At 45.7% G+C, this 15,027-nt stretch overlaps 1 protein-coding gene across 2 annotated transcripts in view; it reads left to right on the top strand.

Moving 5' to 3' along the window:
• The window catches only part of WDR41 (WD repeat domain 41), a 147,037-nt gene that overhangs the window by 107,488 nt on the left and 24,522 nt on the right, over window positions 1-15,027 (top strand). For both annotated transcript variants that reach the window (XR_004537944.1, XM_033929382.1), the window contains exon 9: window positions 10,395-10,576. Coding sequence is in view for 1 of the 2 variants with exons in the window: in XM_033929382.1 (XP_033785273.1) it covers window positions 10,395-10,576 (182 nt within the window). In the remaining variant the exon portion in view is untranslated. The remainder of the gene's footprint in view (window positions 1-10,394; window positions 10,577-15,027) is intronic.

The following is a 15,027-nucleotide window of genomic DNA, read 5'->3' as shown; positions in this document are numbered from 1 at the left end:
TCCCAGAGGGCCGGGTGAGCAAATTGCAATCTCAGATTCGCCTGCTTTTGGCGTCCCGGTGTCCTCGGGCGCGAGATTTCCTCCGGGTCTTGGGGTCGATGGAGGCGTCCCTGGACGTGGTGAGGTGGGCGCGGGCCCACATGCGTCCTCTCCAGTATGCTCTGCTCCGGAGGTGGTCTCCCCAGAGGCACGGGATGGATGTTCCGGTTCCCCTGCGAGGCTTTGCGCGCTGCAGTCTGCGTTGGTGGCTCCAGACCCCTCACCTAGTTCAGGGGGTGGGTCTGGATCTCCCGCAGTGGACAGTGCTCCTGACGGATGCGAGTCTCCTGGGTTGGGGGGCTCAGTGTTTGGGTCACTCAGCTCAGGGCACCTGGTCCGCGGAGGAGGCCGCCTGGTCGATCAACGTGTTGGAGACCAGAGCGGTCCGTCTGGCGCAGTTGGCTTTCCACTCCCTGTTGCTGGGCAAGTCGGTCAGAGTGCTGTCGGACAATGCCACGGCGGTGGCTTATGTCAATCGTCAGGGGGGGCACCAAGAGCACTCAGGTGGCGCAGGAGGCGGCTCTGCTCATGGTTTGGGCGGAATCCCATCTGCTGGACCTCTCGGCCTCTCATATAGCCGGAGTAGACAATGTTCAGGCAGACTTCCTCAGTCGTCACTTCCTAGATCCAGGAGAGTGGTGTCTCGGCGCCGAGGCGTTTCAGTTGATAGTGCAGGCTTGGGGGCAGCCCCTGATGGACCTGATGGCCACGGGTGGCAACGCCAAAGTGCCCCGCTTCTTCAGTCGTCGCAGGGACGGTCTGGCCGAGGGTCTGGATGCTCTGGTCCAGCAGTGGCCAACGGAGGGGCTGTTGTATGTGTTCCCTCCTTGGCCGCTGGTGGGCAGAGTGCTTCTTCGCATTGTTCACCATCCGGGTTTGGTGGTGCTGGTGGCGCCGGATTGGCCTCGCCGTCCGTGGTATGCGGATCTGGTGAGGCACCTGGTAGCGGATCCTCTTCCTCTGCCTCTCTCGGACAACCTTCTGATGCAGGGTCCCATTCCCATGTTCGACCCGTCTCCCTTCTGTCTTACGGCGTGGCTCTTGAAAGGGGTCGCCTTAGCAAGAAGGGATATTCAGACAAGGTGATCTCTACACTGTTGGGGTCCCGGAGGCTTTCTACCTCTCGGGCTTATGTGCGGGTTTGGCGTCTCTTTGAGGAATGGTGTCGGGCGCGGGGAGTGACCTCTTTTCGCGCTTCTCTGCCTAACATTCTGGAGTTCTTGCAGGATGGCCTGGATAGAGGCCTGGCTTGGTCTTCTCTCCGGGTTCATCTTGCGGCCCTGTCGGCTTTTCGAGGGTTGGTGTCAGGTCAGCGTTTATCGGCTCTTCCTGATGTGATTCGGTTTTTGCGGGCGGCCAAGTTGCTTAGGCCTCCCCTACGGCCCTCGGTTCCCTCTTGGGATCTTAATCTGGTTCTCTCTGTTTTGGTGCGTCCGCCTTTCGAGCCCTTGGACGACTGTTCTTTGAAGGACCTTACTTTGAAGGCGGTCTTTTTGGTGGCCATTACTTCTGCTAGGCGTGTTTCTGAGCTGCAGGCTTTCTCTTGTAGGGCTCCCTTCTTGGAGTTTTCTAGGGAGCGGGTCGTCTTGCGGCCTGTTCCTTCCTTTCTGCCGAAGGTTGTTTCTCCTTTTCATGTCAATCAATCGGTGGTTCTCCCGGTCTTGGGTGGTCGGGAGGGCTCTTCTGAGCAACGGCAGCTGCGCAAGTTGGATGTCGGTCGGGTCCTTCGCTCTTATGTGCAGCGGACCCAGGAATTCCGGAAGTCCGATCATCTCTTTGTCCTCCTGGCGGGTCCTCGTCGGGGAGCTGGCGCTTCTAAGGCTACTATTGCGCGCTGGATCAAGGAGACGATTGCTTCCGCTTATCTTCTGAAACAGCAGCCTGTTCCGGAGTTTCTCAAGGCTCATTCCACTCGGGGTCAGGCGGCTTCTTGGGCTGAGTCGTCGCTCGTGCCTCCAGTGGATATTTGTAAGGCTGCGGTTTGGTCCTCCTTGCATTCCTTTGTTCGTCATTATCGGGTTGATGTGCAGGCGCGTCGGGACGCGGTGTTCGGTGAGCGTGTACTGGTATCGGCCCTTCGGGGGTCCCGCCCGTGAGAGGGACTGCTTTGGTACGTCCCATTCGTAAAGTTAACCTCTACTGGTCTGGAGAGTGCTAAAGAAGGAGAAATTAGGTTCTTACCTGCTAATTTACTTTCTTTTAGCTTCTCCAGACCAGTAGAGGTCCCCACCCTGTCTGTTGTTGTTGTTGTTGGGGCTGTTGCGCGGGCAGTTTTTGGTTTTTGCTGCGGGTTCTAGTATTTTTCTAGGGCCGGGGAGAATTGGAGAACAGCGGCTGTGGCTCGGCTGGCTTAGCTGGCGAGCTGTGGGGACATTCTTCCTTCGGGAATTTCTCCTCTGCATTTTCCAACAGCATTTTGGGTATGTTATTTGTTACTCCTTTCGGAGTATTGTTTTTTCTCTCTGTTGTTTTCCAGTTCTTGGTTCTGCTTGGCTATTCGGCAGACTGAGGGAAATAGAGAGGAGGGGCTAGGATATACTGTCCCAAAGTTTTGTTTTCAGTCTCCACCTGCTGGTCATGATTAGATATATACCCATTCGTAAAGTTAACCTCTACTGGTCTGGAGAAGCTAAAAGAAAGTAAATTAGCAGGTAAGAACCTAATTTCTCCTTTTGCTCTAGAAAAAGCTTGTACAAATAAGTAAGTTTTCAATTCCTTTTTAAAAGATTTTAACTCCCTACACGCTAGAGTGAGCTTCGATGGCAATTCCAGTAGTTTGAACCTAAGGACAGTTTGAACCTAAGGACAGACTTCTATGGTCTGTGGCCCAGAAATATCAAAGAAAAAAGTCAATTTATAATGCGTGTACCTGTTGGGCAGACTGGACAATTCAGATGTTTAGCTGCTGGCTGTCATTTACACGAATATAAACCAATCCGAATATAAACTGAGATAACATTTTCCCTTAAAAAAGGAGAAAAAAAGGTTTACTCGAATATAAACCGAGGTTAGAAATCTGGGTACATGAGTGTCATAAGTAACCACTAATTTTTTCAGTTGGGGCTGTTTCAAGTCCAAAAAAGCTGAAGGAGAGCTGACAAATATTTTCCAACTTGGGGTCTCAACACCAACCAGAGTTTCTGGATTTCTGTCCCCACCAGAACACCTGGGCTCAGTCACACATGCCGAAAACCAGAAAAACAAAACAAAACGCCTTTTCAAATAGAAGTCCACAAACTAAAAGTACTATTGTAAACAAAGGAAACCCTAATATGCCAGTACATCACAAGAGAACTAAAAAGAAATAAATTTCTTCCTGAACAGTCCAAAATATAAAAACAACATATAAATTTTCTACATCCTTCTTTGACACTGATTTTCATGTTCAGTTTTCTTCCATTTTTCTACTTCCATCTCACCATCTCTTCACCTTCCCTCCGTCCACGACGGCATGCGCTTAAGAAGCAGGACATGTTCTTTGGGCGAGCCCCTTGGGGCTATTCCATGAGTGACCCATTTTTCTGTTCATTTTATTATTCTTTTTTGTCCTAAATTAATTTTAATTATTCCTCCTATATATTTTCAGCCCGTTGCAGATAATTTGTCTATTCTTTATCGTCCCTCTAGACTGGCACAGAAACGGATGGGTTTATGCTCCTCTGTCAGCAGGTGAAGACTGAGACACTGGCTTTCGGCATCAGTACAATCAGTTTTTTCTCAGTCTCCAGCAGGTGGAGTGGTCTGTCTGCAGTCTGTGCTGAGGTTTGTTAAGGCCTGTTGGATCTGGTTAGTGAATCTTTCTTGTCCCTTTGTCCAAACTGAGCTTGGGAGACCCTCTCGGAGGTCCTACCAACCTTGGGGTGTCGCACTTGGAAGGGTCGAGTCCCTCCCCCCATTTCCCCCATCTCCCCAGGTTTTTCTGAATTTTGCCACCAATACCGGTACTGACTACAGTTTAGAATACCTGTGGGATCTGCTTTTTTTTTGATACAGCTGGTTGGCTCTGAGAAGAAATATAAAAGAGAAAATAAAATATACAAGAAATAAAAGGAGCTTTGTATTGAAAAAAGAAAAAAGAAAAAAACCAGGCCTGAGGCCACTATTTTTACATAGCGTTGTGCATGGGTTTTTGGCGTTTTCATTATGAGCACTTCAAAAAAGCAGAAAAAGTCCACTTTTTGTGGATGCCAATCGGTGGATGCGGCTGACGGGTGCATGAAATGCTCCTGCCGCCTTGAGAGAGTCCCAGCTTCGAGTGTCAGCGTGCCAGATTCTCCTTCGTGCGCACATTGCTTATTGGGAGGGGGCCTTCCCCTATCACCCACGCCAGGATTTCCTCAGCTGCCAGCGGTCATTAGGTTTCAATGTTGCGTTCCACCAGGAAAGCTGGGGATTCTGTTTCAGCTGCCGCTGGGATTGGTGGTTTTTCTATAACGGCGGGATTGGCCATGCCTTCAGTGCTGCATGTGTTTTCTGGTGACAGTTTAGCATCGGCCCTTCCCTCAGTTTTGGCGTAAAGTGCATCCAATTTGCCCACGGCCCCAGGTGACCTTCCTCTTTTCTTGGAAAGGCAGGAACAGGTCTTACATGTGTTTTCTGCTCCTAACATAAATGCTGTGTTGCCGCTGAGGTTTTTTCCGTTGGCCATGTGCAAGGGTTATTTACAGGTGGCTGGTGGTCCTGCTTTGGTTTCAGGAGTCTCAGGCTCATCTGGGGGATTTGCCCCTTCCATGGCCGCCCCCGTTCAGCCTCCCGCTGTGGCTGCCTCTGTCCAACTCGCTCAGCTTTCGTCCAAGCGGCTTCGAGCATCTTGGGACAAGGAATCTTTTATGGCTGATCAGTTTTCTCTGGATGAGGAATGGGATCTTGGGGAGAACCTTTCAGATCCATCAGGGGGGCCTGATATTCTGGATGGTGACTTTTTAGAGGTGCCAGTTAATGAGGACGTGTCGGTTGTGCGCATATTTCAATGGGAAGAGTTGCAGGACCTCATACTTCAGGTGTCTTCGGTTTTGCACTCCACACTTTGAACTGTAAATGTGCTCTGACTGTTTACTTAGATTAGACTAAATTTCATAAAACTTCACTCAACTGTTTTCCATTTGACTCTTAACAGACTAGGAAATCCTGTAACCAAGAGAACCATCTCCTCATGACTGGCAGACTGTATCTCCTTTTGCTATGCTCGGGCTGAGCTGACACTTGAAGATCATGTCATTGCACATAAAGTTCAAGCAATGACAACTTTGTTAGCTTATCTATATTCCACTCCCATCGAAGACATTTTCAGTGCAGCCAGCTGGTCCTCGTTTCACATCCCGCTATTGTTTAGAGAATCATTCCAGACTCGATAGTTGATTTAGCCAAGCAGTTCTTCAAAATTTATACTCCACTTAGATGCTAACTTCCCTCTAACCCTTTTGGTTTTGCCAAACCCATGGTAGTTGTCAATAACCATTAACTCGGAGGCATGATCCTGCCAGCTAGGGAATCCCATATGTGAGAATACGCTGTCTGCTTGTCTTTGGATAAATCACAGTTACCTGAAGCAGGTATTATTCGAGGACAGCAGGCAGATATTCTCACAACCCTCCCTCCTTCCCTAGTTAGCTTCTTAGCTTTCTTACTGAACTGATGATGGTTCCACAGGCTGACATCAGGCAGGAAGGCACCAGCACATGCGCAGTAAGGACAGTCTTAAAGATTTAAAGTGACAGTGCACTTTTTGACTATCTGTACTGGGTTCCGTGGATGATGTCGCCCATATGTGAGAATGTCTCCCTGCTGTCCTTAGATAACACCCTACTATAGGTGAGTAACTTTAACTATGCTTTTCAGTCTTTCTCATTATAGTGGGCTATACCATTTGCCATCATGTTTCTATGGAAACAGACTGAATTCAAGAAAGCATGGAACAGGCACTTGGGATCTCCTAGGGAGAGGAGGAAATAATGGATGCTGAGGATGGGCAGACTGGATGGGCCATTTGGCCTTTATCTGCCATCATGTTTCTATGTTTCATTTAATATATAGTTGTATAGTTTGATGTATACGGTAGTTTCTCTTCTATGAAAACAAAACATTTTGACCACAAGAGGGAACCTATCTGCCTTTAGAATATGAAAATCAACTTTTGCCTTTTCTCATTCTATTCAGTGACACTTAGGAACGTTTTTATTTGACTATGTCACAAAATCATCCCACTATGCTTTTGAATTCTTCAGTTCTCTCTTCAGACCCTTATGCTGAATTTTTTTTATTAATGAATTTTCAAATATTCTATTGAGAAGACAAATTTGACATTATAGAAATAATATATTAACACAAATCAACAGGACACAAGAAAATCATGTACATAAATACATATGGTTTCTGTGCAGGTACGTATAGAGCTAGATTCTGTAAATGGAACCAAAATGATGCATGCTAAGCATAAATTCTATAAAGAGAGTTTTGTGCAGAGCTAGAATACTAGCTTAAGTCATTTTCATACCTAATTTAGTAGCAATCGCTTATGCCTACTAAAGGCTGGTGTAAATAGCTCATACCTATGGACTAGATTCACTAAGCAAACCGATCGTGTACCGATCGGTTTGTGAGCCCGTTGCGACCCGATTTCCCTCCGACCCGATTCACTAACCTGTCTCCAGATCATCCTCCAATCTGCGTATGCAAATGAGGGGGAACGGCATTCAAATGCAGACAGGAAGCAATTCACTAAAATAAAAAAAGCAACACCGACTGGGCTGGCTGATCCAAAATAAGCGACTGCTAATGACCAGTTGTTGAGGTCTTTCCCGACTGCCCTGCCTTCTGCCGCCCTACTCTCTGCCCTGCTTCTCTGCCCCGATCTGCTGCCTTGTCACAGTCCTGATCTCCTGCCTGCCCTGAATCTCTCCTGCTGCCCCAACTCGCCTGCCCATCCCCGCTCTGCGAGACCGTGGTTTTAACCCGTGGGTTTAAAGCAGGTTAAAACCACGGGTTCGCTGGGCTAGTAAAGTTAAAAAAAAAAAAAAGTCGCAGCTCTTAGGCGCATGCGCAGACCATCTACAGATGGTCTGCGCATGCTTCGGGATCACACACTAGCAATCCGTACGGTCGTAGGGGGGAGTTCCTCCAAGCGCCCTCATTTGAATTTTTTTTGTTTTGTGGATTGGTCGGGCCTGCACGGATTGGGCACGCAATGCAGGTAAGTGAATCTAGCCCTATGGTCAGTTAGACCTGAAAATGGAAGTATTCTATAACTCTACACCTAAATTCTGGGAATGCCCTTGACCCATCCATTCCCCTCCCTTGGCCACAACACCCACTTTGGAGTTGCATGCGAAATGAATTGGGTGCTCAGGTTATAGAATAGGTGCTGAGCACAGATCTGCTTGTAATTGTAATTGGTGCCAATTAGCACTTGTTAAAGCCAATTATTGTTTTCACAAATTTTAACTAATTACTTAAGTGTGGATCTGTGATCTTTGCACTCCAAACTCTGTGCAGCCTATACAGAATTTGGGGGCTAGTGTCTTGTAAGAGTTTTCACAGTCTTGTATATTTCACATATTCTCCTATTTAAAAAATATAGTTCAAGTAAGAATTGTTTACTTATCTGTACAGCATTTCCTGCACAGCATCATCACATGAGACCACTTGAATTCTTGTTTTTCCATGGAGAGTATTTTCAAAAATCATGAATGGGTTATCTCTCTCTCAGTCCTTTTCACCTATTAGATCTAGTCAGTTTTCAGATGTTTTTCTAAGTTTTCTTATACTTTTCCATGTCCAATATTTCCACTGGTCCCAGCATACCCAGACATTTTGTTCAGGACAAATTTTGGTCATCAGTATCAAGTGGTTTGATTTTGCCTCTGAAATATTTTTGGGATTATCTAAATTCCCCACAAGCAGTGTGAGAAATGCTGTCAGTGCAACAAGAGCATATTAGGAGCCACTATTCATAATTAGTTTTTGCAAGGCCCAGGTCAGAAGGCCTCAAAATTTTTATAAATGCTAACTTATGCAGAGGTTTTCAAGGTTGTGTAGAGCTGAAGGAAAGGCTTTTGATTCCAGTAAGACTCATCTTGGTATATTGGCATAGGATCTAGTAGACCCAAGAGCTGTATAGGATACAGGGAATGCATTAATTTCAAAGAGACCTGGATCTCTACCAACACTGAGCACTGATAAACCCCACTGAGATCGTACATCCACCAAGGTATGCCCAGAAAAGGCAAAAGATTCTGCTACTTCCATACAGCATCAACGGGCTTAGCACTGGACTTTGTTGGAGCATGCTGATGCTTCATATTGGAGAGTTATTTTGGCAGCTGCTATGTCTGCCAAGTGCCGCGTAAAGAGCATTGTTGAATCTGATCGCCTTTGGACAAGGTAAGCCATTCTCAAGAGATTCAAATACAGTTGTCTGATACTCCTAAAGTGAACTGGGTGAATATATCCTTATCAACTGCAACCAATCCATTGTAAGAACATAAGACATGCCATACTGTATCAGAGCAAAAGTCCAGTTAGCCCAGTATCCTGTTTCCAACAATGGCCAATCCATGTCACAAGTACCTGGCAGGATCCTAAAAAAATAAGTAGATACCACTTAGCTCATGATTTTATAGACCCCTGTAATATCTCCCTTCACTGTACATGTTCATGTTATTACCTGTACAGCTATGTATGTATACCTGTATATAGTTTTGTAAGAGCCATTTCCACATGTAAAATATACTTTGTGTGGAAAATACTCTATATAATTACTCCCTAATAATACGGTAGCTGTTAAGGTATCTATCAAAGGCTGCCTTAGGAAACCAGAGCCTTGATTATAGGTACCCTTAAAGTATATACAGAGAGAGTCCCCCTTGCAGTGACATACAATCCAGAGTTGGAGAACTGAGAAGAATCATAAAAGATCTACAGTCACTACTCCAGGAGGATGAATTGTTGAAAGAGATATTCTGGTTCCACCAATGGTGGCCTGCCAACAACTACCTAATTTGAAACAAAAATTGGTGAAAAGCAAACTCACAATAGAAGCTAAAAAAGAAGAGAATGGCCCACATCCTTGCAATATACCAAGCTGCAAACTGTGCCAGCACATATCACAGGATGCCACAATCACTCACATGGGAAAAGCATTTAGCATAAAATGATCCAACACATGCTTTTTCTTCAAATGTAGTGTATATTATTCAATGCATAAAGTGTAAAGAAGGATGTTTTATTGGCGAGTTAGGCCAGATAATATAAACAAGAATCAACTTCACAAACACCACACTAAACATCACAATTCTAACCAGGATGCCACTTATAGAGACAATACTTATCAAAACCAGAACACTGCATTAATGACTTTATGGTGAGAATACTAAAAGAAGAACAAAAGAAAAACTGCAGGAATGGTGTACAAATCGCCAAGTCTTTAATAAACAACGTAAATATAAATATGGTCATAAAACAGTTTGTATCCAAAAGGGTTGATGAACCGGGACCTGAAACGGTTCGTGTTTCGAAGAAACACTCCTTCCTCAGTGGTCCAGAAGTATATCATATACAAGGAAACCTTATGGATAATAACTGGAAACAGCAGTATGGTAAACAACTAGGCAAGCTGTGTGAGCTCCTACGTGGTACAGGATGAAAGCGAAAGTACTAAAAGGAAATTTGAGACAGTCTACTGTAGGAATGTAAGATCTTTGAAGTCAAAATGGTGAAATATTTTTACCCTCACCAGATAGGATATAAACAAAGATCTGTTTCCTATCATATTATAAGCCATAAAATTATACTGCTTTGACACGCTGTGATCACCCATCTCTCTCCCTGTTTCTCACCCAAACCCCCAACCCCTACCCCCTACCTCTACCTCTTCCTATGAGACTGTCATTGGAATGCTTTTATATACAGTAAACCCCTGCAAATTTGTGGTTTGTGAATCGCGGACTCAGTTATTCGCGGTATTTTCTGACCGCCTCTTCCAGGAACTAAAGTCAGGCTACACCAATCAGGAGCTGCTTTGACATGCCAGGGCATCAGCCTTTTATTCAGCACCCGCTGCCAGCCCTCTCCTGCCTCCGATACGCTCCTAAACCGCAATTGCGGTTTTTTGAAATTCGCGGGTGCTCCTGGAATAGAACCCTCATGAATTTCGGGGGAGTACTGTATTCTGATATTTGTCAACATTTGCTCATTTATGTCATGAAGAAGGAGGTTTTGCCTTTAAAAGCTAATAAAAAATATTTAGTCCAGTTCTTTGTTATTTATTACCTATGTATCTTAGATAACTGTTTTACAGGCTGAGATGAAATCTCTTTTGTAGCAGGTTGCTTTATCTCTTTATATCTGTATATGTGCAGAGCTGACTTTTGCCAGTGGCTCCCTTGTGGGTGAGCTGATAGTCTGGGATGCATTGGATTGGACAGTGCTGGCTTATGAGTGCAGTTTTTGGGACACCTCTTCACATCATGAGTCAATGCAAGAAATAAAACTACAGAAGCAAAATGAAATTTCGGTTCAGCATTTTACAACAGATGGGAAGGTAAGTCCAAGTGTCAACATAAGTTAGTTTTATAAGCCCAGTATATTATGGCCACTGAAAATAAGAAATAAGTAAAAATTTAGGATGTGTTGTGTGTTTACTTTAAAATTTATACCTATAGGTATAAATAGGTATAAAGATGACTGGTTTTTAGCTGTGTTACTGCAGCTAGTAAATAAGCCCCTTGGCTTTTTGTTTTTTGGCCTGTCAGTTTTCTAATCTAATCTAAATCTTAGACTTGTATACCAAATCATGTCTTAAAGTTAAGAGCTCGATTCGTTTACATAATTAGATTACAGAAAAAAGAATCTATTAACACTCATTGGAACTATGATCTAAAAAGTGCTGAAATAAGTCAGTTTTCAGGATTTTGCAGAAAATCTGAAGAGATAGACAAGATCTTATATAAGAAGGTAATTCATTTCATATCACTGCTAGTAAATATGGAAAGGAATGGGAAATTTTACTGGCAGACTTTATTCCTTTTAAAGATGGAAAAGAGAGCTTATGCATATGAATTATTCTTGTACCTCATGGTGTTTAGAGATAAGGAGATCAGAGGAACAAAAAGTCCATGTAAGATTTTAGAAGCTATACAGGCACATTTAAACTGAATTCTAAATCGAAAAGGAAGCCAATGTAGCTTCCTCAGCAAAGGTGACGCATGATCCAACTTTTTTCCAAAGATCATTCTGGCTGCAGTGTTCTGAACCAACTGTAGACGTTTCTCATTTCCTTTACTTAATCCCACATAGATAGAGTTACAATAATCCAACTGTGCCAAAATGATAGCCTAAATCAATAGAAACATGGAAACATAGAAATAGACGGCAGATAAGGGCCCACGGCCCATCTAGTCTGCCCACCTTAATGTCCCTCCCCTACCTTTGCCCTGTGAATAGATCCCATGTGCCGATCCCATTTGGCCTTAAAATCAGGCACGCTGCTGGCCTCAATCACCTGTAGTGGAAGACTATTCCAGCGATCAACCACTCCTTCAGTGAAAAATAATTTCCTGGTGTCACCTCGTAGTTTCCCGCCCCTGATTTTCAACGGATGCCCTCTTGTTGTCGTGGGACCCTTGAAAAAGAAGATATCTTCCTCCGCCTCGATGCGGCCCGTAAGATACTTGAACGTCTCGATCATATCCCCCCTCTCTCTGCGCTCCTCGAGCGAGTACAGCTGTAATTTGTCAAGCCGTTTTTCGTATGGTAGATCCTTGAGTTCCGAGACCATCCGGGTGGCCATTCTTTGCACCGACTCCAGTCTCAGCACATCCTTGCGATAATGCGGCCTCCAGAATTGCACACAGTATTCCAGGTGGGGCCTCACCATGGATCTATACAATGGCATAATGACTTCCGCCTTACGACTGACGAAACCCCTTCGTATGCAGCCCATGATTTGTCTTGCCTTGGACGAAGCCTGCTCCACTTGATTGGCAGACTTCATGTCCTCACTGACGATTACCCCCAAGTCTCGTTCTGCTACCGTTTTTGCTAGGATCTCGCCATTAAGGGTATAAGACTTGCATGGATTCTGGCTGCCCAGGTGCATAACTTTGCATTTTTTGGCATTGAAGTTGAGTTGCCATGTCCTAGACCATCGCTCCAGTAGAAGTAGGTCGTGCATCATGTTGTCGGGCACTGAATCTTCGTCTGTTGTGCATTTGCCCACTACATTACTCAGTTTGGCGTCATCGGCGAATAATGTTATTTTACCTCGAAGCCCTTCTGCCAAGTCTCTTATAAAGATGTTGAATAGGATTGGGCTCAAGACTGAGCCCTGTGGTACTCCACTAATCACCTCCGTCATTTCGGAAGGGGTGCCGTTCACCACCACCCTTTGGAGCCTACCTCCAAGCCAGCTCCCAACCCATTTCGTCAATGTGTTACCTAATCCTATAGAACTCATCTTGCTCAGTAACCTGCGGTGTGGTACGCTATCGAATGCTTTGCTAAAGTCCAGGTACACGATGTCCAGGGACTCCCCTATATCCAGCTTCCCCGTTACCCAGTCAAAGAAGCTGATCAGGTTGGATTGGCAGGATCTCCCCTTAGTAAATCCATGTTGTCGGGGATCCCGTAGATTCTCCTCATCCAGGATCTTATCTAATTGGTGTTTGATTAGAGTTTCCATTAGTTTGCTCACTATCGATGTTAGACTCACTGGTCTGTAGTTTGCTGTCTCCATCTTTAAGCCTTTCTTGTGGAGTGGAATGACGTTAGCCGTCCTCCAGTCCAACGGGACGCTGCCTGTACTAAGGGAGAGGTTGAAGAGCGAGGACAGTGGCTCCGCCAAGACATCACTCAGCTCCCTAAGCACCCTGGGGTGCAGGTTGTCCGGCCCCATTGCTTTGTTAACCTTGAGCTTTGACAGCTTACCGTAGACACTGCTGGGCGTAAACTCAAAGTTACTAAACGGGTCAACTGAGCCAACCCTTGTCTGTAGCTGAGGGCCGAGCCCTGGCGCTTCTCGGGTGAAGACTGAGCAGAAGTATTCATTTAATAGTTGGGCTTTTTCCGAATCCTTTTCCACATAGTCTCCGTCTGGTTTCCTAAGATGTACAATCCCGCCTGAGTTTTTTCTTCTATCACTGATATACCTGAAGAAGGATTTATCTCCCTTCTGGATGTTCTTTGCTAGAGACTCCTCCATGAGGAATTTAGCCTCCCTGACTGCTGTTTTGACGGCTTTTGATTTGGCCAGGTAGTCTGCTCTAGAGTCCTGCTTCCCTGATTGTTTGTAAGAGATGAATGCTTTTTTCTTCTCCTTGATCAGGTCTGAGATCTCCACAGTAAACCACTGTGGCTTATTGTTCCTTCGCCGTTTACTTACTGATTTTACATAGCGGTTTGTTGCTTCTTGTATGGTTGCTTTCAAAGTCGACCACATGTCTTCCACGTTATCGGTTTCTTCTTGGCTTTGTAGCGCCTGGTGAACGAAGTCTCCCATTTCTTTGAAATTTGTGTCCTTGAATTTGAGGACTTTGGTTAGTGTAGTAGATTTAGTGAAACCTTTCCTGATATTGAACCATACCATGTTGTGGTCACTGGAGGCCAATGTGTCGCCCACCGAGACCTCTGTGACACTTTCTCCATTGGTAAGTATCAGGTCCAGTATTGCCTGATCCCTTGTCGGTTCCAACACCAGTTGCCTGAGGCTTGCTCCTTTCATAGAGTTTAATAGCCTCCTGCTGCTGCCGGAAGCAGAGGTAAGTGTAACCCAATCCACATCAGGCATGTTGAAGTCACCTAGCAATACTGTGTCCCCACGCAAGGTGATATTTTCTATATCTTCGATTATTTCCATATCCAGGTCATCCTGTTGTCTTGGGGGTCTGTAAATTACGCCAAGATACAAGCATTTGTCCTTCCCTCTGGCCAAATTAACCCAAAGGGATTCCCCAGTATACTGGACATCTGAGATTCTCGTGACCTTAATGTCATCTTTAGTATATAATGCTACACCCCCTCCCTTCCTACCCTCTCTGTCCCGGCGAAGCAAGTTGTAACCCTGTATGACCATGTCCCACCCGTGGGAGTCTGTGAGCCAGGTTTCGGATATCGCCACCACATCCAGGTCGGCATTCCTTATTTCTGTTTCCAATTCCAGGATCTTGTTTCCTAAACTGTGTGCGTTGACGTACATAGCCCTCCATGTTATATTTTTGTTATGTCTCAGTGGGGATATTCCTGTTTGAGCTATTTGAACACCTTTAGCATTGTTTGTGTTATTTGTGCTTTCCTGAGGCTCAGAACCACAATGTGTACTCCCCATATACCCAGAACTACAGTGTGTACTCCCCCTAGACCCGGAATTACAATGTGACCCATAAATATGATGTGACCCTACTCCCGACTCAAAAGTGTGTGCACTCACCCCTGACCCAGAATTTCGGTGTCTACTTTCCTCAGCCTCATAAATGTATTGGCATTTTAGTTCGCCTGGTATGTTGTTTGTGCCTGTACCCTCCCCCGACTTACCTAGTTTAAAGCCCTGTGGAGTAGGCGGGCTAGGCGGTGTCCAAGGACATTCTTCCCTCTTCTGGTTAGGTGTAGCCCGTCGTGTCCCTGTAGTCCTTGCAATGCTTCTCCATGGTGCAGAAACTCGAAGTTCATCTCCTTGCACCATCCTCGCAGCCAGTCGTTCGCCCTTTGTATTCGATCCTCTCTGGCTCTGCCCTTGCCCCTCACTGGGAGAATCGAGGAGAAGACTACCTGCGCATTCATCCTCCTCAGCTTCTCCCCCAGGGCCCTGAAGTCTTCAGGTATGCTGTCCGGGCTGCTCCTTGCGGTGTCGTTGGTTCCGACGTGGATTAGAACCATGGGGAAGTGGTCTCGGGGCTTGATGAGTCTGTCAATGCAAGCAGTGACATCCCGGATCCTGGCCCCTGGCAAACAGCAGACCTCTCTTGATTGTAGGTCTGGTCTGCAGATTGGTCCCTCGGT

This window comes from Geotrypetes seraphini, chromosome 1, assembly GCF_902459505.1.
Source record: "Geotrypetes seraphini chromosome 1, aGeoSer1.1, whole genome shotgun sequence".
In the NCBI taxonomy this organism is placed as follows: Eukaryota; Metazoa; Chordata; class Amphibia; order Gymnophiona; family Dermophiidae; genus Geotrypetes; species Geotrypetes seraphini.
This window is presented reverse-complemented; position numbering and strand designations above follow the sequence as displayed.